This window comes from Somniosus microcephalus, chromosome 16, assembly GCF_052327205.1.
Source record: "Somniosus microcephalus isolate GS21.2 chromosome 16, FLI_Smic_1.0, whole genome shotgun sequence".
Classification (NCBI taxonomy): domain Eukaryota; kingdom Metazoa; phylum Chordata; class Chondrichthyes; order Squaliformes; family Somniosidae; genus Somniosus; species Somniosus microcephalus.
Window position 1 is genome coordinate 92581460 of NC_141002.1, and position 23312 is coordinate 92604771.

The 23312-nt window shown below is 45.5% G+C and overlaps 1 protein-coding gene across 1 annotated transcript in view; it reads right to left on the minus strand.

Annotated features, from left to right (window-relative positions):
• Positions 1-23312, minus strand: part of c16h12orf56 (chromosome 16 C12orf56 homolog) — a 93678-nt gene that overhangs the window by 9499 nt on the left and 60867 nt on the right. Inside the window, exons 11-12 of the mRNA XM_086009437.1 lie at positions 9180-9257; positions 5242-5420 (exon numbers count right to left, since the gene is read on the minus strand). Of these exons, the coding sequence (XP_085865563.1) occupies positions 5242-5420; positions 9180-9257 (257 nt within the window). The remainder of the gene's footprint in view (positions 1-5241; positions 5421-9179; positions 9258-23312) is intronic.

Genomic DNA, 23312 nt, shown 5'->3' on the forward strand with positions numbered 1-23312 from the left:
CGCTAACATCGAGTCTCGGAATTATTGAGGCACATCACAGGGATAATTATCTGAAATTGTTGAACTCGATATTGAGTCCGACAGACTGTAAAGTGCCTAATCGAAAGATGAGGTGCTGTTCCTCGAGCTTAAGTTGAGCTTCATTGGAACAATGTAATAGGCCGAGGACAGAGAGATCAGAGTGGGAGTGAAGCGGTGAATTAAAGTGACAGGCGACCGGAAGCTCAGGGTCACCCTTACGGACTGAACGAAGGTGTTCCGCAAAGCGGTCGCCCAATCTGCGTTTGGTCTCCCCAATGTAGAGGAGACCGCATCGTGAGCAGCGAATACAGTATATCTTTCGATTAGGCACTTTAATCCTAATCCACTTTAGGCACTAAACACCCCCCCCCCCCCGTCTCTGCACCTGCTTAATATCTGTTACATCTCCAGCTTTTTCCAGTTCTGATGAAGGGTCCCAGACCTGAAACGTTAACTCGGTTTCTCTCTCCACAGTTGCTGCCTGGCCTGCTGAGTTTTTCCAGCATTTTCTGTTGTTATTTCAGATTTCCAGCATCCGCAGTGTTTTGCTATTGTATGGCTGTGGAGGCTCAGTTGTTGAGTATATCCAAGGCGGAGACCGATAATTTTTTGGATACTAGGGGAAGCAAGGGATATGGAGATCGGGGAGGGGAAATGGAATCGAGGTCGAAGATCAGCCATGATCTTATTGAATGGCGGAGCAGTCTCGAAGGGCCGAATGGCCGACTCCTGCTCCTATTTCTTATGTTCTTCTGTCCACTACAAGTTTAGCACGAGTGTGAAGCAGAAATCACTTTGCACCAATGCCAACAGTGCATTGTAATGCACCCTGTAATAAAGTGTAATACTTTGGAAATGTGGCTGACGTACTAGATACAGGACTTAATGATGTTCAGAGCTGACCCACATCTTGTGTCAAGGGTAATTTATTAACCGGTGCCACTAAATGTTGTACAACAGTGTTTGTTTATGACTGGTGAGAAATATAACAACAACTTGTATTTATATAGCACCTTTAACGTAGTAAAATGTCCCAAGGCGCTTCACGGGAGCGATTATCAAACAAAATCTGACAGAGCCACGAGGTGATATTAGGAGAGATGACCAAAAGCTTGGTCAAAGGTTTGTATTACAGCGGCAAGTTACCAGAAAATAACGTTTGTTTAACTTTCAGATGAAACGATTGGCCTGGATTTTGCGGTCACTGGCAAAGGAACGGCGCTTGCCGTTCACCTCGCTGACCGCTGCCCACAGACTTTTCGCGGGCTTTTGAACGAAGACTGGCTGTCATCGGGCGTCTGATCCAGCGCGGCACCCTCTACGGGGGAATCTGTGGCATGTGTGAGCAGGACAAGCAACAGCATGGCTCTTCAACCAATCAGGTTGAAGAATCCTCACCGAGACACGCAGGGGGAGAAATTCGGTATTGCCCCGTTTGGGGCGCAATTATCGGCTGGGTGCAAAGTTTAGCGCCTGGCGCTAATTATCGCCTCCGACTGCAAACTTGGCTTTTATCGCCCTTGGAGGTGATTGGAGTGCTAAATCAGGCGCTTCACACCTCTCTTAAGGCGCAAAGGCCGAGGGGCGAGGCGCTACCTGAGCGCGCTGGCGAAGCTCATGTGATGTCAGTCAGCAATGGAACACAGACACACTGGCGCCGGCCAGTTCTTAAAGGGGAGGGTCGATCTTGCTCTCCATCCACATCCTGCTCATTGCAGCCTTGAATCGCGGCCTGGAGAGACCTGTACATCAAATCTGCTGGAAAGAACAATGGAGAGGCCCAGGGAAAGAGCTCAGAGTGCAGCCCCCATCGTCTCTTCTAAATCAATGCAAAGATGATCAAATCAGAAAGAACCTGCAAAGTGCTGATCAATACCCAAAACTCCTCAACACAGCTTTGAATATCTCCTGCAGTCTCTCTCTCTCTCTCAGAATGCATGGTGCAAAAATTTCACCGACAAAAAAAGGCAGGAAGCGGTCGCCGTTAAATAGCGCTCCCCCAGTCCCTTCCCGACTGCAAAACACTCCCCTCAACCGGTCGTTGCTAGCGGCAGGCGGCAAGACAGGGGGCGCCACTCAATATCCGGTCCAGGGCGCTACCGGGGCGTTGCACGCTCGACTGACGTCACGATCTGCGGGCGCAGGAGATTGTGGCGGTAGTGTTTAGCGCTGCCGCAAAATGTCTATTCAATTTCGTGAGCGGCGCAAACATCACCAGTTGCTTTGCGTCCCATTAGCGCCCTCTTAAGGCGCTAATGGGATGTGCAAACAAACCAAATTTTTCCCCTGCAAAGTCTAAACCAGGAAGTATAAATTAGAATATTTAACTCAATGTAAAATCATGTACAGAAAGCAAAATACAGATAGGGAAAGAAAGATGGGATTAAGGGAGAGATAAAAGAAACAAAGAAAATGTTTTAAAAAATTACAATTTTTATATAATCTCCAACAATAATTAAAATCTGAAGGAATGAGACTCCACACTTGTAAAATTAAGTTTTCAGTGACAGAGAGGTTGTTTTGCAGTAATTAAGACTTATCATTGGCATTCAAAATTCACTTTAACCTGAATGCACCAGTCCTAACTTTTTCTGGTGTGTTTAGTGGGTATCCGGTGGGTAAGCACCACTACTTCATGCCCTTCATGTGTTTTAATGCCAAATCTCTCGGTGAGGTACCGGTATAGCGAAGGTTGTGGAGGAGCAGGGCAAACTGAACAGCAACTTCTGGATTTCCGCGTTTAACTGTACACGTGCGGACGCTGGAAGTTGCAGTCCAATTTACTCGATAATAACGGTGAGCACTGAGAGTCTCACCATTATTCTTAACAGAAAATCAGGGCCATTATAATGAGACTGAAGCCAAAGTAGTAAAGCTTGCAAAGGAAACGATTTTTGTCCAATTTATCTTTTTAAAATCTCCCCTCACCACACAATTGCAAAGGCAGACAGGCAACTAGCTACTGGGAGATGTGTGGGTCTGTCCCAGGGTGTCCTTTCAACACTATGTTCCCCCCCTCTGTGAGGGATAATGACCGACTTCCCTCATGGGTGGTGTTGGGGGATCAAACGTGAGAATCTGTGCACTGACTAGTATGTTTTAGCACCTTAACAACCCTCCGAGATCTCTGCGCTCCTCCAATTCTGACCTCTTGCGCATCCCCGATTTAAATCGCTCCACCATTGGTGGCCATGGCCCTAATGCAAGTACAGCAAGTAATTAGGAAGGCAAATGGAATGTTGGCCTTTATTGCAAAGGGGATGGAGTATAAAAGCAGGGAAGTCTTGTTACAACTGTACAGGGCGTTGGTGAGACCACACCTGGAGCACTGCGTACAGTTTTGGTCTCCTTATTTAAAGGAAGGATATACTTGCATTGGAGGCAGTTCAGAGAAGGTTCACGAGGTTGATTCCTGAGATGAGGGGGTTGTCTTATGAAGAAAGGTTGGGCCTATACTCATTGGAGTTTAGAAGAATGAGAGGGGATCTTATTGAAACATATAAGATTCTGAAGGGACTTGACAGGGTAGATTAGATGCAGAGAGGATGTTTCCCCTCGTGGGGGAATCTAGAAATCGGAAATGAGGAGGAATTTCTTCTCTCCGAGGGTCGTGAATCTTTGGAATTCTCTTCCCCAGAGAGCTGTGGAGGCTGGGTCATTGAATATATTTAAGGTGGAGATAGATAGATTTTTGAAAGGTAAGGGAGTCAAGGGTTATGAGGAGCGGGCAGGGAAGTGGAATTGAGGCCAAGATAAGATCAGCCATGTTCTTATTGAATGGCGGAGCAGGCTCGAGGGGCCGAATGTCCTACTCCTGCTCCTACGTCTTATGTTCTTAGCTCTGGAATTCCCTCCCTAAACCGCTCCGCCTCTCTACCTCTCTCTCTCCTCCTTTAAGATGCTTCTTAAAACCTACCTCTGACCAAATCCCTGTCCTAATATCCCCTCATATGTGGCTCGCTCCTGTGAAGCGCCTTGGGACATTTTTACTACGTTAAAGGCGCTATATAAATGCAAGTTATTGTTATTGTTTCCATCACTGAACCCACTTACAGAAATCATTTTAAAATTCTCCTCAGAGCAGAGAAGGTTAAGGGGAGATTTAATATGTGTTCAAAATCATGAAGGGTTTTGATAGAGTAGATTTGAGGAGCTGTCTCCACTGGTGGGTGGGTCGGGAAGCAGAGGACACAGATTGACGGTAATTGGACAAAGAACCAGAGGGGAGGGGAGTAGAATTTTTTTTAAACGCAGCGAGTTGTTGTGATCTGGAACGCGCTGCCTGAAAGGGCGGTGGAAGCAGATTCAGTCGTAACTTTCAAAAGGGAATTGGATAAAGACTTGAAAAGTAAAAATGTGCAGGGCTGTGGGGAAAGAGCGGGTGAGTGGGACTAATTGGAGAGCTCGTTCAAAGAGCCGGCATGATGGGCTGAATGGTTTGCTTCTGTGCTGTGAGATTCTATGATTCTAGTAGTTGATAGACTGTTGATGTAACAGAATGGAGATGAAATTCCTATATTTAAATGTATAAAATGGGAGAAAGTCTGTTTCTCTGTGATTAAAGGCCCACTAACTAAATAATAGGAAGGTGTAGGTTTGAAGCATGCCATTTCCAAGAGAGAGATTTTGGTGAGCAGCTTGTTAATCATGGACAGCGGTTTTCCCATATTGCGTTGAATGAGGACTTCGGGCTCCACAGACAAGAATGAAAAAGAAAGACTTGCATTTATATAGCGCCTTTCACGACCACTGGATGTCTCAAAGCACTTTACAGCCAATGAAATGCTTTTAGAAGTGAAGTCACTGTTGTAAATTGGGAAGCGCAGCAGCCAATTTGCGCACAGCAAGCTCCCACAAACAGCAATGTGACAATGACCAGATAATCTGTTTTTGTTATGTTGGTTGAGGGATAAAAATTGGCCAGTACACCGGGGATAACTCCTCTGCTCTTCTTTGAAATAGTGCCGTGGGATCTTTTACGTCCACCTGAGAGAGCAGACGGGGCCTCGGTGGTTTAACGTCTCATCTGAAAGACGACACCTCCGACAGTGCGGCACTCCCTCAGCACTGCACTGGGAGTGTCAGCCTAGATTTTGTGCTCAAGTGTCTGGGGTGGGACTTGAACCCACAACCTTCTGACTCAGAGGCGAGTGTGCTACCCACTGAGCCACGGCTGACACAATGCGCTGAAGAGGGGGACAAATCGCGCCCTGTCCTTACCTGAACTCCTCGCTGTATTTATTCTTGATGTGCTCTGCCAAGCTACTGCCATACTGGATGCAGGTGTTCAGGATGTAGAATTGTTGGAAAAGAAGCAATGCCTGCGTGGGGCTCATGATATGAACCGGAGGTAGCACAGTCTTAATTATGTGTTTCATCATATGGTCAATAAAAGTCAACTGGAACAGAAATATATACATTATAGCACAACCAATATACACTATAACAGAAATATGTCTATTGTAACAGAAATATATACGGCATCGCGGAAATATATACAGTATCACAGAAATATGCACATTACAGCAATGTTCCCTGTAATTTTATTTTATGGTGCACGCGGGGGTCCTTTAAGCGGCCCGTTCAGATTTTGGCGCACGTGCGGTTATTTCCAGTGAAAAGCCGGCGAGTGGCCTGCACGGGACCTCCAGACCGCTGTGCGACCGCACGGCTTAGCGGGCTCGTTGCAGTACAGGTAGGTGTGTGTATATGTGTTATAACAGAAATATATACATTGTGATTTTCCAAGAGCTGCAGCCTAAAATAGCTCCTACGGACTTCTTGTTCATCAAGGCCTGATGCTATTATACAGCGTGCGTTTTTGGATTGTTCATGACCTGGTTTTAATTATTAAAGCTCAATGCAATTATGACCCTTCCAGCAAACTGACTGCTGACAGCAGGTTCTTTTATTATTCTTAATATTTTGATGCCTCTTTTGGGTTTTTCTTTCTTTTTTTTTTTTTTTTAAGATCTCTCTTTCTCCTCCTCTCCCTCCCCAATTACGGAGGCAGGATGATGGTGAGGGAGATGAGTTGTTTTCAAGGCTGTGCCAGAACTTCGAGGAGAATGCGGAGGTGCGAGACTGACCCAGAGTGACTTGCTTTCTGTTTTCTGGTGGGGAAAGTGATCTCCTCGTTCCCCCCGCCCCCACCTCCCCCAGGAGGACCCAGGCAAGATAATTAAGTTGTATAAAGCAGCAGGGCGCCTCTTAAAATTCTAATATAATTGACCGGCTCCGGCTCCTCTTCTGCACAATCAATCAATCAGTAACATTTATGTAGCAGCTCCCGATACCCATTCCCCACTCCCCCCCAGTCTGGGCTTATAAAAATATATTTAATTCCTTTTATTTCGTAAAAAGGTCATGTTGTTCCAGTTTAATATCTGAACTAAGATTGTACTATTTACTCATTGTTTTCATTCAGTGCTTTTAGGCTCAATCACGGATCACGGAAACCGGGCAGTGTACGGTTTAGAAATTCCTACACCAACTTGCCCAGATTCATCAATCACACAGTCGCAACAAGCCAAGTCGCAGAATACTGATTAAATCCATTTCGGTAGGAAAAACAGAAAGGCAGAGTATTATTTAAGTGATGATACATTGGGAAATGCTGATGTACAAAAGGGACCTGGGTGTCCTTGTACACCAGTCACTGAAAGCAAACATGCAGGTGCAGCAAGCAGTTAGGAAGGCAAATGGTATGTTGGCCTTCATTGCAAGAGGGTTTGAGTACAGGAGCAAGGATGTCTTACTAGAGTTATACAGGGCTTTGGTGAGACCACACCTGGAGTACTGTGTGCAGTTTTGGTCTCCTTACCTAAGAAAGGATATACTTGCCATAGAGGGAGTGCAGCAAAGGTCCACCAGACTGATTCCTGGGATGGCAGGACTGTCGTATGAGGAGAGATTGGGTCGACTAGGCCTGTATTCACTAGAGTTTAGAAGAATGAGAGGGGATCTCATTGAAACGTATAAAATTCTGACAGGGCTAGACAGACTGGATGCAGGGAGGATGTTTCCCCTGGCTGGGGGGTTGAGAACGAGGGGTCACAGTCTCAGGATATGGGGTAGGACATTTAGGACTGACATGAGGAGAAATTTCTTCACTCAGAGGGTGGTGAACCTGTGGAATTCTCTACCACAGAAGGCCGTGGAGGCCAAGTCACTAAATATATTTAAGAAGTAGATAGATAGATGTCTAGACACAAAAGGCATCAAGGGGTATGAGGAGAGAGCGGGAATATGGTATTGAGATAGAGGATCAGCCATGATCATACTGAATGCCGGAGCAGGCTCGAAGGGCTGAATGGCCGACTCCTGCTCATATTTCTCAATGTTTCTAATTGGCCTCTTCAACAATGCAAATGTTGGCGCTTTATGGTAGGAATCATTTTCTTGAACCCGAGCTACAATCATTTTGGAAATTGTCAGAGTTAACTTTTGCCCACGTCTTGATCGCGGCCAATAAGTGAACTGAACATAAAGAGAAAATGCTGGAAATATTCAGCAGATCAGGCAGCATCTGTGGAGAGAGAAACAGAGTTAACATTTCAGGTCAATGACCCTTCGTCAGAACCGGAAAAAGTTAATGTAACAGGTTTTGTCATTTAATCTCTCCTGCCTTCCATCCTCTCACAGACCTTCCCTTTTGTTCTTTCCTCCCCTCCCCCCTTTCCCTGCCCCTACACTTGCTTAAAAACCCGTTCCATCTCCAGCGCTTTCCAGTTCTGACGAAGGGTCATCGACCTGAAACGTTAACTCTGTTTCTCTCTCCACAGATGCTGCCTGACCTGCTGAGTATTTCCAGCATTTTCTGTTTTTATTACAGATTTCCAGCATCTGCAGTATTTTGCCTTTGCATTAGTGAATTGAACATGTTGCAAAAGCAAAGGCAGAAATAGAGGCGGTTTAGGGAGGGAATTCCAGAGCTTAGGGCCTTGGCAGTTGAAGGCACAGCCACCAATGGTGGAGCAAAGGAAATCGGGGATGCTCAAGAGGCCAGAATAGGAGGAGCGCAGAGATCTCGGAAGGTTGTAGGGCTGGAGGCGATTACAGAGATAGGGAGGGGCAAGTCCATGGAGGGATTTGGAAACCAGGATGAGAATTTTAACATCTAGACATTGTCGGGCCGGGAGCCAATGTAGGTCAGCGAGCACAGGGGTGATGGGTGAACGGTACTTGGTGCGAGTTAGGACACGGGCAGCAGAGTTTTGGATGAGCTCAGGTTTACAGAGGGTGCAAGGTGGGAGGTCGGCCAGAGCCATTGGAATATTTGAAAATGTTTGAACACTGAAAAATTCCTTTCTACGCGTCACTATCTGCACGGCATTTGAAATGTTCTAAGAACATTACCATTTGGTTAACGGGGTTTGGGTGTAGCTGCCTTTGGTCACCACATTGCTAGAGTCTCAGAGTCTGGGGGTTGGGGTGAGTCGGGGTGGGTGGGGGTGAGGCTGCATTCCCTCGGGGCTTCTCCGTGTCTCCCACCGTTAAGTGTGTAACCGGGGGTTACGCCAAACCTCCGCTGAAGCCATGGAGTGGGAGTGGGAGAGTGGATGTGGGAGAGGGAGAGGGTGTGGGAGAGGGAAAAGGTGGGAGAGAGGGGGGAGAGGGGGAGAGAGGGGAGAGAGGAGGGGGGAGAAGGTGGGGGAGAGGGAGAGGATAGGGAAAGGAGTGGGGGAGAGGGAGAGGGTGCAGGGGAGAGGGTGCGGGGGAGAGGGTGAGGGTGTACAACACACAAGTAAAAGGAGAGAGAAAAACTTAGTCAAATAAAGGCACTTTGATTATCACAAAATATCTCTGTTCAGGATCTCAGTGCCTTTACGCTTTTACTATGATTAATTACAATTTCTCTAAAAAAATTACCAGGACAAAATTACAGCCTATGGGGATAGATCCCCAGACTTAGTTTCCTGTCCAACTAAGCTTATTATTTTTGCACATCACACAGACACAATTTCTATAAAAGGCCACAAACATCTGCAGCAGTCGGGCATATTGCAGCTCCTCTCAGCTCTCTTAATTTTGTATCTAAGCTCAAGTATTTTATTCGCTATCTACCTGCTTGGGAGACCCATTGCCAATGTAATGTTGGGTGCTAACCCGGTCAAATCAAGGTCGCTCGTTATGGTAAACACCAGCACAATGCTCACCATAGAAGGAAGTTTCTGCAGAGCAGCCATCAACCATCCAACCGTCATAAAGTTCCCCGAGCCCGATCCCCAGTTTCCCTGTAAAGATTGTTACAAAGTTAAGAGAATGGAATTTAAGTGATACATCAAGATTTAGGGGGTGGGAACAAAACACCCTTTTTGAGAATGAGAAACAAAAATTATGTTCTTGCCCATTTTCTTTCTCCCTTCTCCTGGGAAAAAAAAGACTTGCATTTATGTAGCGCCGTTCACGACCACCGGACGTCCCAAAGCGCTTTACAGCCAATGAAGTACTCTTCGAAATGTAGTCGGTTTTAATGTAGGAAACTCACAACTAATTTGTGCACAGCAAGCTCCCACAAACAGCAATTTAATAAATGACCAGATAATCTGTTTTAGTGATAAATATTAGCCAGGACACCGGTGATAATTTCCCTGCTCTTTTTTGAAATAGTGCCGCGGGATCTTTTACGTCCACCTGAGAGAGAAGACGGGGCCTCGGTTTAACGTCTCATCCGAAAGACGGCACCTCTGACCGTGCAGCACTCCTCTGGAGTGTCAGCCTAGTGGTCCTGGAGCGGGACTTGAACCCACAACCTTCTGACTCAGAGGCGAGAGTGCTGCCCACTGAGCCACAGCTGATACTAAGCCAAGAGTGTTGCCTCCTGTTCAGATGTGGTTCCACTGGTGGCCCTCTAGTATCCGATCCAAGTGATTATTTTTCACACCCGAGCCACACCAGCACGAGTTTACTTGATAGCATACAGGAGGGAACTTTACCTACTTTCCCTTTGCCAGCCCAAGGCCGACTGTGGTGCCACGTTGCCGTGGCTGTGATAGCTCACTCAGACCAGGAGATCAACCTGGAATCTTCCCATCAGCGTGGCTTAATAGCGACCAAGTAGTGTGTCTATAGAATCTCAGAATAGTACAGCACAGAAGGAGGCCATTCGGCCCATCGAGTCTGCGCCAGCAAAAAGCAGTCCAGTTAGTCGCACTCCCCCGCTCTTTCCCCATATCCCTGTAATTTTTTCTCCTTCAAGTATTTATCCAATTCCCTTTTGAAGGCGACTATTGAATCTGTATCCACCGCCCTATCAGGCAGTGCATTCCAAATCCTAACCACTCGTTGCGTAAAAAAGTTTTTCCTCCTGTCGCCTCTGGTTCTTCCGCCAATCGCCTTAAATCTGTCTCCCTCTGGTTACCGACCCTTCAGTTAGCAATCAAGCAACTCATTCCTCAGATGTCTTAATGATGGATAACAATTACTGGAATTGAGGGTCCCCTGGCCTTTCGAGTACAGAAGTCAATTTATAAAAACAAAAATAAAAACAGAACACAGTATCTCCAGCATTTTGTTTTTATTTCAGATTTCCAGCATCTGCAGTATTTCCTTTTTATACAAAAATCTGCTTAACCCCAAAATCTGATCCACAAAATATCTTTACACTATGAAGATTATCAAGCATTAATAGGCTAAAATTTGCCAGCATTTCCCTGTCGATTATGAAAATAAGTGCATTCTGTTTCCTAGCGACACAACATTCTCATTTGATGACGATACAATTAAGCCTCCACTACACATACGATTAACTTTACAATCGCACCACACATAGTCTGGATCATTTTAATTTTTTTAATATTCATTCATGAGATGTGGGCGTCGCTGGCATGGCCAGCATTTATTGCCCATCCCTAATTGCCCTCGAGAAGGTGCTGGTGAGCCGCCTTCTTGAACCACTGCAGTCCGTGTGGTGAGGGTACTCCCACAGTGCTGTTAGGGAGGGAGTTCCAGGATTTTGACCCAGCGACGATGAAGGAACGATGATATATTTCCAAGTCAGGATGGTGTGTAATTTGGAGGGGAACTTGGAGGTGGTGGTGTTCCCATGCGCCTGCTGTCCTTTGTCCTTCTAGGTGGTAGAGGTCGCTGGTTTGGGAGGTGCTGCCGAAGAAGCCTTGGCGAGTTGCTGCAGTGCATCTTGTAGATGGTACACATTGCAGCCACGGTACACCGGTGGTGGAGGGAGTGAATGTTTAAGATGGTGGATGGGGTGCCAATCAAGTGGGCTGTTTTGTCCTGGATGGTGTTGAGCTTCTTGAGTGTTGTTGGAGCTGCACTCATCCAGGCAAGTGGAGAGTATTCCATCACACTCCTGACTTGTGCCTTGTAGATGGTGGAAAGGCTTTGGGGAGTCAGGTGGTGAGACACTCACCGCAGAATACCTAGCCTCTGACCTGCTCTTGTTGCCACAGTATTTATGTGGCTGGTCCAGTTAAGTTTCTGGTCAATGGTGACCCCCTGGATGTTGATGGTGGGGGATTCAGTGATGGTAATGCCACTGAATGTCAAGGGGCGGTGGTCAGACGCTCGCTTGTTGGAGATAGTCATTTCCTGGCACTTGTGTGGCACGAATGTTACCTGCCACTTATCAGCCCAAGCCCGAATGTTGTCCAGGTCTTGCTGCATGCGGGCATGGACTGCTTCATTATCTGAGGAGTTGCGAATGGCGCTGAACACTGTGCAGTCATCAGCGAACATCCCCACTTCTGACCTTATGATGGAGGGAAGGTCATTGGTGAATCAGCTGAAGATGGTTGGGCCTAGGACACTGCCCTGAGGAACTCCTGCAATGATGTCCTGGGGCTGTGATGATTGACCTCCAACCACCACAACCATCTTCCTTTGTGCTACATATGACTCCAACCAGTGGAGCGTTTCCCCCCCCCCCCCCCCCCGATTCCCATTGACTTCAGTTTTGCGAGGGCTCCTTGATGCCACACTCGGTCAAATGCTGCCTTGATGCAAATACTTTAATCCTCTGTGTAATGATCAATAACATGTCATTCTATAGTGGACACTAGGTGGCGCCGTAGAGCTGTATATAGCTGTATGTATATAAGACTACACTACCCAGCTGTATAGATATTAAGACATTACCCACAAGGCAACAGTCAAGATGGTAGCCTGTACACAGGAGCACACATGCTGCATCTCTACAGATACTGTACCTAGAGAACGTGTACTGAATAAATGACTAGCTAGAAGCTAGCTGTGTTCATAATAAGAATGTCTAGTTATTAATGAACATAAGATGGTACCACTCGAAGATCTGCTGAAAATTGTGAAAAGCGACATGGAGAATTTGAAGCCACCAGAGCGTTTGAAACTCACAGGAAACATCGACTACAGTTGGCAGACTCTTAAACAACAATTCGAACTCTACATTGCAGCCATCGGATTCGGTACGAAGCCAGACGCAAGGAAGATAGCGTTGCTGCTTACGGTTGCAGGCCCACAGGCAATAGAGGTATTTAATACATTTGTATTTAATCCAGAGGAGAACATAGACAAATTAGAAGATGTGCTAAAAAAAATTGATGCACCTTGCTCTCCCAAAAAGAATGAGACCTATGAAAGATACATGTTCTGTTCAAGGACACAGCAGCAAAATGAGACTTTTGATAGCTTTATAACTGATCTGAAACTGAAAGCACAGACATGTAATTTCTCGGAGCTGAAATCATGATTCGTGACCAGATTGTGTTTGGTATTCATGATAAAAAAGTCAGGGAACGTCTGTTGAGAGGAACCGAACTAAATTTGGAAAATGCGGTGAAAATATGCCAAGCCAGCGAGCTAGCTCGAAAGCACGCGAAGACTTTCAGTGAAATCAATAATGATGCGATTGTAATGAGTGATAATGCTGCTGTCGGTGCTGTGTCCTATAAGGGGAAGAAACGTGGGCAGAACAGAAATGAAAAGCAATCGGAGGATGAAATTTTTAATTGTAAACGCTGTGGTTACAAACACCAGTTAAGACAATGCCCAGCGTTTGGGAAAATGTGCACAAAGTGTAATGGAAAGAATCACTTTGCCAAACAATGCTTTTCAAAAGTACAAACTAAGAAAGGGCAACGAGTTAATGTAATTGAGGACACGGATTTAAGGGAGACATTTTTTGTAGGAATGGTGTCATGTGACAATATCAAAAAGGATACAGAAAATGTGCAGCCCTCAGAAATGGACAATGCTGAACATAAAGTTAATGCAGTAAAAGAGGACAAGTGGATGATCCCACTGCAGGTAAATGGAGCATTAGTTACCTTGAAACTAGACACTGGGGCAAAAGCAAACTTAATCAGTATGAGTGACATTAACAATATGAAAGAAAAGCCCAAAATACAGAAAAAGTCAGTACTACTGAAGGACTATAATGGACAGAAAATAGATAGCTTAGGTGTATGCAGACTTAAAGTGACAGTCAAAGACAAAGTGCATCATCTCATGTTTTCTGTTGTGGCTGAAAGACTTGATTCACTGCTGGGTGACAAAGCTTGTGAGGACTTAGAACTGGTCAAAAGAGTCTACCGTATAAACTGTGCCATAAGCAGACCAGATGACTCGGTGGATTCTGTAGTGAATAATTTCCAGGATGTGTTCAAAGGATTTGGAGTTCTACCATTCACTTACAAGATCCAGCTAAAGGAGGATGCTCAGCCAGTGGTACATGCTCCACGAAGAGTTCCAGCACCCCTGCGTGACCGGCTCAAGAATGAACTGGACAGAATGACCACACTAGGAATCATCAGGAAAGTCGAAGAGCCAACAGACTGGGTTAACTCCATGGTATGTGTAAAGAAAAAGGAACAATGATCTAAGAATATGCATGGATCCAAAGGACTTAAATGCAAACATAAAACGTGAACACTACCAGATTCCCAAGCGAGAAGAAATCACCAGTGAAATGTCAGGTGCCAGATACTTTAAAAAGCTCGATGCCTCACAAGGATTTTGGCAACTAAAACTGGATGAAGAGAGCACCAAATACTGTACCTTCAACACACCATTTGGCAGGTATTGTTTCCTCAGAATGCCTTTCGGGATAATATCTGCATCTGAAATCTTTCATAGAGTGATGGAACACATAATTGAAGGTCTGGAAGGAGTTCGGGTCTATGTTGATGACATCATCATCTGGGGCTCCACACTGAAAGAACACAATGAGAGACTGACTAAAGTGCTACAGAGCATACGCCGGAATGGACTGAAGCTCAACAAAGCCAAGTGTCAGTTTGGCATCCAGGAAGTCACTTTCCTAGGAGACAATCTATCTGGTAAAGGAATAGAGCCAGATATGAAAAAAGTAAACGCCATACTCAAAATGCCCCGACCCACTGACAAAAAAGGAGTGCTACGCATCATGGGGATGATAAACTTCATTGGAAAGTTCATTCCTAACTTGTCAGCCAAGACAGCCTGTCTACTAGACCTGCTACATAAAACAAATGAGTTTGCATGGACAGAAAGACATGAACAAGAGTGGATAAACCTCAAAACAGTGCTGACAACCACACCTGTACTCACCTTCTTTGACCCAACAAAAAGAATCAAAGTGTCAACGGATGCATCAAAAGATGGCCTAGGTGCGGTCTTGCTACAAGCAGAGGGTGAAGATTGGAAGCCTGTTGCCTATGCCTCCAGGTCTATGACTGATACGGAGTGTCGATACGCCCAGATTGAAAAGGAATGTCTAGGCTTGGTAGTTGGACTAGGAAAGTTTCATGGCTACATATATGGACTTCCCACCTTCACAGTTGAGACAGACCACAGCCCACTGGTTGCCATCATAAAAAAAAACCTGAATGAGATGTCTCCAAGGATTCAACAACTCATGATGAAGCTGCAAAGATATGACTTTGAACTGATCTACACACCAGGCAAACACATAGTGTTAGCAGATGCACTATCCCGAGCACCCACAATGAGTCATGTGAGCTCTACTGAAGAAGACGTGGATGTTCATGTGAGTATGGTCACTGCTGCGCTGCCCGTGTCAGACACAAAATCAAAGCAAATGGCAGAAGAAACAGTAAAAGATACAGTATTACAAACAGTAATAGAGAACATTCATCATGGTTGGCCAAAAGGTTCCTGTCCAAAATATTTTCACATAAGGTCAGAATTGAGTGTCGCAAGTGGACTATTACTAAAACAGAACAGAATAGTCATTCCACAGGCTCTACGTCAAGACATGCTCAAAAGGATTCATGAGGGACACCTCGGAATTGAAAAATGCAAAAGGAGGGCAAGAGACACTGTTTATTGGCCTGGCATAAATAAGGACATTGAGAACATGATAGGCAAATGTGAGACATGTCAGAAACACCAAAACAAACAAGCAAAGGAACCAATGATAGTAGCTGACATACCAACAGCAGCATGGCAAAAGGTTGGTATGGACCTTTTTCATTTAAATGGTAAAGACTATCTAATAGTGATTGACTACTATTCTAACTATCCTGAGATGGCGCTGCTCTCAAGCACCACAGCAAGCAGTGTCATAATACATGTGAAATCCATCTTCGCCAGACATGGAATTCCCAGGATTGCCGTTAGCGACAATGGTCCGTGCTTCAACTGTAAGGAGTGGCAACAGTTTGCAGCACATTATGACTTTGAGCACATCACATCCAGTCCTTTGTATGCTCAGTGAAATGGTAAGGCAGAGAAAGGTGTTCAAGTTCTCAAGCAGCTACTGAAGAAAGCGACAGAAAGCAAGGCTGATCCTTATCTCGCCCTGCTGAGCTACCGAGCCTCACCTTTAGACTGTGGTTCTTCACCTGAACTACTAATGGGTCGCAAGTTGCGCACCACGCTACCCTGCTGTGTAAAAGAACAGCAAAGTGAGGAACTGAGACAGAGACTTCAACTGTTAAAGCTGAAACAGAAATCATACTATGACAAGTCATCCAAAACTCTAAAACCATTGACAAGGGATGATGTTGTCAGGATTGAGGATCCAGATGCATGGAACAGGAAAGCTACAGTTCTTGAGGAAGTAGGACCAAGGTCATACACTGTTAGAACTGAGGAAGGACAGATTCTCAGGAGGAACCGCCGTTCCCTCCTAAAAACACAAGAGACTATTCAAGACCAGATTGATGACAATGCCGCAACTGCATCTTGTCATTCACCGCCAGAACAATCTCATGAAGACACATCAGACTTACCCGTGTTGAGAAGATCCACACGTGAAGTAAAAAAGCCTGATAGACTTAATCTTTGAGTACAATGTAAAGCTTTGAAAATGTGTTGACTGTTTTGAAAATGTTTATGTTTATAGAGCACTAACAAAAGTGTTACTGATATTATCTTTATTGTTTTCTTGAAAGTTGATTGATCTTGATTTTGTTAAACCTCAAAGAAAGGGGGATGTAATGATCAATAACATGTCATTCTATAGTGGACACTAGGTGGAGCCGTAGAGCTGTGCAGAGCTGTATGTATATAAGACTACACTACCCAGCTGTATAGATATTAAGACTACATTACCCATGAGGCACTAGGCTACCCACAAGGCAACAGTCAAGATGGCAGCCTGCACACAGGAGCACACATGCTGCATCTCTACAGATACTGTACCTAGAGAACGTGTACTGAATAAATGACTAGCTAGAAGCTAGCTGTGTTCATAATAAGAATGTCTAGTTATTAATGAACATAAGACTCTGTTGATCGATACTTTACAGAATACACTTTTACCTGTATCAATTCATTCAGACTGAATCGGAATTAATTCTCTTTGCATGACTGGAGGCGTTGAAGGTATCAGGGTCAAACTCTTGTGCTGTGAAGTTTACGTATGGACACGAGGGCCCGGAAATTCGTCTCGGATCGGTGGCGCTAAACGGGCGGTACCGGATCGGCCGCCCGTTAAACGCCATCCCAGTAAACGGAACTGAACATCCGGCGCTGCGCCAACGCCAGTCGAATCTCTGGGCCCTCGTGCGTTTTTACTACATTTACGCCTGCGTTACTTTTTCACGGTGTGAACCCAGAACCAGATTAATGCCTGCACACAAGTAGCACACACAGTACGAGTGCGCTGAGCATTATCCAATCATTGGTTCAACTTTACACATTTATTTAGGACCGATTTAAAAAACTAGATCGTTATCCTGAATTAGTCCCGAAACAGAGCAGCTGGATGAGAGCAAATAGAATCAGTGACGTTCAGCTCGATCTAAAGTTTATAATTAAACACCGTTAAAATATTCAGATTTATGTGCAGTGTCCCACCCTATTCAGACTTAATTGAACCCATTAATCCAAATGAAAAGTATAAATGTCCCATTCAATCATTTTTGTACTTTACCAAGATAAGCAGGTTGTGAACAAATGTATAATCCGTGTGGTGTTTCTTCCATGTGCAGTTTTTATAACCAAGACTTCTTTGTAATTAATCTTCTTCCCCATCCTTAGGCTAATCCATACTCTGCAATAATTTCTGACTAAAGCAAGGCCCCTTTTCTACGTCTTTGCCAATCCCACCCTTGAGCCACCTGTAATGATAAACTATGATCAGTACCAGACGTTCTTTACGTTGGTTTGACTATGTTATTCAGGGTGTGTTCACACAATAACTGTGCTCATGGTGCTAAATGCTTTAGAAAGACTGTAAATGCAGCCTAAATCCAGAATCAGAGTCTGCCCCTGACACTCTGGTTGCCAACCCTCCTGGGTCACCCTGGAGTCTCCAGGAATTGAAGATTAATCTCCTGGACACTGCTCGGAGCAACACGGGAGAAAACTTGTTGGGCCAATAACAAAAATTGTGGGTTTTTTCCCCCATTTTCTTAACACTTTTGCTTATTAGTGATAAAAAAATATTGGAGATGGTGGTGGTGGGGTGGGGTAAAATGGCTGTTTGACTGAGAGTCAAGAATCATCCAATATGGTAACAAAGGGCTGGATTTTACCTTTCGGTGTGGCCTAGGGGCAGGGCAGCTTCCTTCCGGGTTCCGATCCCACCTCCAGCGACATCCAACGTACAGACGCTATTTTGCGTCAATTGGCCTCGTTAAGCCCGCCCGGCGGGCTTGCCGGCCAAATAGGAGAAAGCCGGTGTCAGATGACGTCAGTTGATGACGCGTCATCTGCCCGTTTTCTTAAAGGGGCCACGCTCAATTTTTTTGGACAAGCGATTTTTCAGTGTTTGACAGCATTGAGGTGCTGCAAACACTGTACAAAGGTGAGCCCTTGCATCCAGGCTCTCCAATGACTCCCTCCTTAGGCTAGAACAGATGGCAGCTGCAGGTGAGGTTACAGAAGCGATCTGTCACTGGTGAGAGAGGTTCTCCCATTGAGGTGGGACTACATAAACACTTCAAACTTTGTTACCTACAGAAAAGTCTAAACACATTAAAAATTACTTTCATAACATTTCCTTACCTCTGAAACTCACCAGTGTACCATTGGATCTTTCACACCACTTCTGCAGCTGTCATCAATGAAGAAACATTACAGTAGACCCACAGCATGCCACACTTACCCTGGCGTTGTGTCCCTGACGTCGGGAAGCCCGCAGTCGACCTGTCAAAATATAAAAAAGCCTCTTAACTGCCTGTTAACAAGCAGTTAAGTGGCTATAATCCTCTTCCCGCCACTAGGTGTCGGGTCCATGCACAAATCGGGGACCCGACACCTGGGAAGATTGATTGGAGGCGGGATGACAGCAGGTTTCCGACCCGCTGTCAATCTTTGCAATTTTGCCGGATGTCCCGCCTCCAAACCCGCCCCCGAGCGCCGGCAAAATTCCGGCCAAAGAGTCTGTTCGTTTCCCAATTGGCGGTAGGAAGGTGGGGCACCGTGATGATGGACATGTCGGGCGACCAATGGCGGGAGCATGGGGGCAGGGCGGTTGGAGGCAGCAGGTCATGTGCCGAAACCGCCAGGAAAACGTCCAACCAGCATTGGCGACCGCTACTGGCCCTTGAACAAAGAGGAGCAAAGGAGGCAGTCTCGCTCCACTTCACTTGGCCGCCAGGCCAGGCCTTCACGCCTAACTTATACTTCACAAATTGGCTTTCCACCAATGCTAAACCTGTAGCATGAATGCACTGCTTGAGGCAGTCCTTCAACAACCAGTATCTCACAACGCATCAATGAGACAACTGCTTTGAACCAGACTGACCCAGCCAAAGCACTGAAGATGGAAGCCTGAAGCTGAACTGCTGTGTATAACATTTTTAAACCTTAATAAAGTTACTCTTGTTCTTCAACTTTGGATTACAGTGAATCATAAATAAGTTCAAAACAAGGTCATTCATCATGAAGAAGAGGTGCACAATAGAGCGATTACTATGTGCCTTTAGGCCGATTTTAGCAACAATGGACCAGTATATTTTTTTGTTGATTAGCATTTCTATGGCGCCTTTCACGACCACCGGACATCTCAAAAGTGCTTTACAGCCAATGAAGTACTTTTGAAGTGGAGTCACTGTTGTAATGTGCGACATGCGGCAGCCAATTTGCGCATAGCAAGCTCCCACAAACAGCAATGTGATAATGAGCAGATAATCTGGTTTTTTTTTGTTATGTTGATTGAGGGATAAATATTGACCAGGACACCGGGGAGAACTCCCCAACTCTTCTTCGAAATAGTGGCCGTGGAATCTTTTACGTCCACCTGAGAGCGCAGACGGGGGCCTCGGTTTAACGTCTCATCCGAAAGACGGCACCTCCGACATTGCAGCACTCCCTCAGCACTGCACTGCAATGTCTGCCCAGCTTTATGTGCTCAAGTGTCTGGAGTGGGACTTGAACCCACAACCTTCTGACTCAGTGGCGAGTGTGCTACCCACTGAGCCACAGCTGGCATTTTTCTTACATTTAGATCTTATTCTATTTCTTTCTAAATGCGGCAAGCCAAAAAAACTGTCCAAAGAGATAAAGACTAAATGGGAGAACAGTGTTTATTACGTTTCTCTTAGCAACAGATTTTATTGCCGGAGTTACCATAGTAACTGACTTGCGTATCCTAGCTTCTTGCCCTTACAACTTAAGCTAAGAAGCCAAGAGCAATGCTTTGGAATTAGTTTTGTTTCAGACTATCGAGGAGACTGGAAGTTAAATGTGGAGAAAGGCAAGAGAACAAAAAAAAAATCAGCAGAGTGGAAGAATATTCAAAAGGCAGGAGCTGGAAAGGAATATTACAGACAGACACACACATGTAGACACACACATATGCGCAAATGTACACACATATACGTGGCTCAGTTGGTAACACCCTCGCCTCTGAGTCAGAAAGTTGTGGGTTCAAGTCCCACTCCAGAGACTTGAGCACATAAATCTACGCTGACACTCCAGTGCGGTACTGAGGGAGTGCTGCACTGTCGGAGGTGCCGTCTTTCAAATGAGATGTTAAACCGAGGCCCCGTCTGCTCTCAGGTGGACGTAAAAGATTCCACGGCCACTATTTCGAAGACGAGCAGGGGAATTATCCCTGGGTTCTGGCCAATATTTATCCCTCAATCAACATCACTTAAAAAAAACCCAGATGATCTGGTCATTATCACATTGCTGTTTGTGGGAGCTTACTGTGCGCAAAATTGGCTGCCGTGTTTCCCACATTACAACAGTGACTCCACTTCAAAAAGTACTTCATGGGCTGTAAAGCACTTTGGGATGTCCTGAGGTCATGTAAGGCGCTATAGAAATGCAAGTCTTTCTTTTTACACTCACACTCGCTTATGTCCACATTGCGGGAATTGTTCCAATGTTGTTGCTGTAAGTGGTTCACTTAGAAGTGACGTCAAACTGACCAGACAGTGCGATTTGCCTGCGGTGGGAAGGATACAATAAAACAAAACCCACACGAAAGAGAAAGCCCCCAGCAAGCAGGCACCTGTCAGCCGTCAAGCCTTGTGGGGAAGAGCAAAACTAGAGGCCATCACTATAAGATAGTCACCAAAAAAATCAAATCAGGAGTTCAGGAGAAACCTCTACCCAGAGAGTGGTGAGAATGTGGAACTCGCTCCCACAGGCAGTGGTTGAAGCGAATAGTATCGATGCATTTAAGGGGAGGCTAGATAAGCATATGAGGGTTATGCTGAGAGAGTTAGACGAGGAAAGACAGGAGGAGGCTCGAGTGGAGCATAAACGCCAGCAGGACTGGTTGGGCCGAATGGCCTGTTTCTGTGCTGTATATCCTGTGTAATCCTATGTAAGGCCTTGGGGCACTGGGAGAGGACAAGGGAGCCGAGACAATATTCTCAGTCGAACTACCGAAGCGGGTTTGCTGGGCCAGGTTGGGTATTGATCGCAGTGCGCACTCGGATCCCAGGAGTCAATCAGGAGGATGAAAGAGATTTCTGGACCGGGTCCAGTAATGACATAAGCCTTTAATGCTACTGGGGGCTTAGAATATTGTTGACTTAAGGAGGCCAGAGTTGGAATAAATGGTTAGTTGTTTGCTTAAATGTACGGAGAAGGAATTGGGACTTCACTTTTTTGTTAATGGGAGATGTCGACAAAAATAGATACCAGATAAGAGGGTAAGAGTGTGTACACACATATTAATGGCCCGATGGAAGTGCCGGTTTCCTGCATGCACTGCGCATGCGCAGGAAACCGGCACTTCTGTTCCTCTGAACGAAGAGGTTCAGAGATCGAACGCGTGCGCGGGGGAGGCAGCGCGTGCGCATCGAACTTCGGGTTTTTATTTTTTAAACAGGTTTTCCTGGGAACGTAAGCCTGCAGAATTTAGAAATATAAAAAGCAGGCGTAAGGTCTGCTTTTTACAAGGTAAGTGGTGAATTAATTAAAATTAAAACATTTTTTCCACAGGTTTATTATTTTTAAATACTTTAAAGCAAGGTAAGTTTAATTTTAGCCCCGTTAGAACATAAAATCATTTTTTTCAAAAATTTAAATTATTGTTTAAAATAGTTATTTCATGTAATTTATAGTTTATTTAAAAAATGTGATTTAAAAAAAAAAAATATTTGAAGATTTTGTGCTATTTTGGGGCCATAGTATTTATAAGTCTTGACAGCTCTTCCTGTCAGACTTATGAATAGAGCATTTCCTGCTCCGATTGGCTGCCCATGGCCCACGTGATCCCAGGGGATGCATCGAACTAACTGCGCCCCTGGGATACACAAGCACTGTGCGCCGGCAGCTGGACCAGGCCCCGGATCGGAATTCCACGGGAGTCCAGAGCTCAATGGCCGGCGCGCAAGGTAAGTGCAGATCGGGGGCTTGCACCCGCGGGAAGCCCCCGACCCGAATTTCTGGGCCATAATATATATCACACAGACACACATCATACATAAACACATATATCTACATATGCATACGTACACATTATGCACATATACACAGAGCATTGGAACATAGGAACAGGAGTCGGCCATTGAGCCCCTCGAGCCTGTTCTGCCATTCAATGAGATCCTGGCTGATCTGTATCCTAACTCCTTATACCCGCCTTTAGCCCATATCCCTTAATACCTTTGGTTAACAAAAATCTATCAATCTCAGATTTAACATTAACAATTGATCCAGCATCAATTACCGTTTGCAGAAGAGAGTTCCAGACCCTTTGTGTGTCGAAGTGTTTCCTAACTTCACTCCTGAAAGACCTGGCTCTAATTTTTAGACTATGTCCCCTGGTCCTAGAATCCCCAACCAGCGGAAATAACTTCTCTCGATCTGTTCCCCTTAATATCTTGAAAACTTCGATCAGATCACCAGGGGGGTAAAATTAGAGCCCGACATCTTTACATAGGCAAGTTTAAAAAAAATTCATTCCCCAGATGTGGGCGTCGCTGACAAGGCCAGCATTTATTGCCCATCACTAGTTGCCCTCGAGAAGGTGGTGATGAGCCGCCGCCTTGAACCGCTGCAGTCCGTGTGGTGAAGCTGCTCCCACAGTGCTGTTAGGGAGGGAGTTCCAGGATTTTGACCCAGCGACAATGAAGGATCGGCGATGTATTTCCAAGTCAGGATAGTGTGTGATTTGGAGGGGGACTTGGAGGTGGTGATGTTCCCATGCGCCTGCTGCCCTTCTCGGTGGAAGAGGTCACGGGTTTGGGAGGCAAAGCAAGCTCCAGTATAAATGTGAACTGAGGAATTTATAATGGATATTAAAATAAGAACAGTGCCTATGACGTCAAAATGGGCCAATGTAGCGGTACCATCGAGTGTCCCTTACTTACCGTACATAATTCCCTTTAACGTAGCGATGTGTGTGTACGGTTTGCCTGTGCGGGGCATTCCCCCTTTGGGAGAGCGGGCGAACGCGGTGACGTGGGTAAACGCGAGCCGGCCCAGCTCGGCCTCCCGCTCCT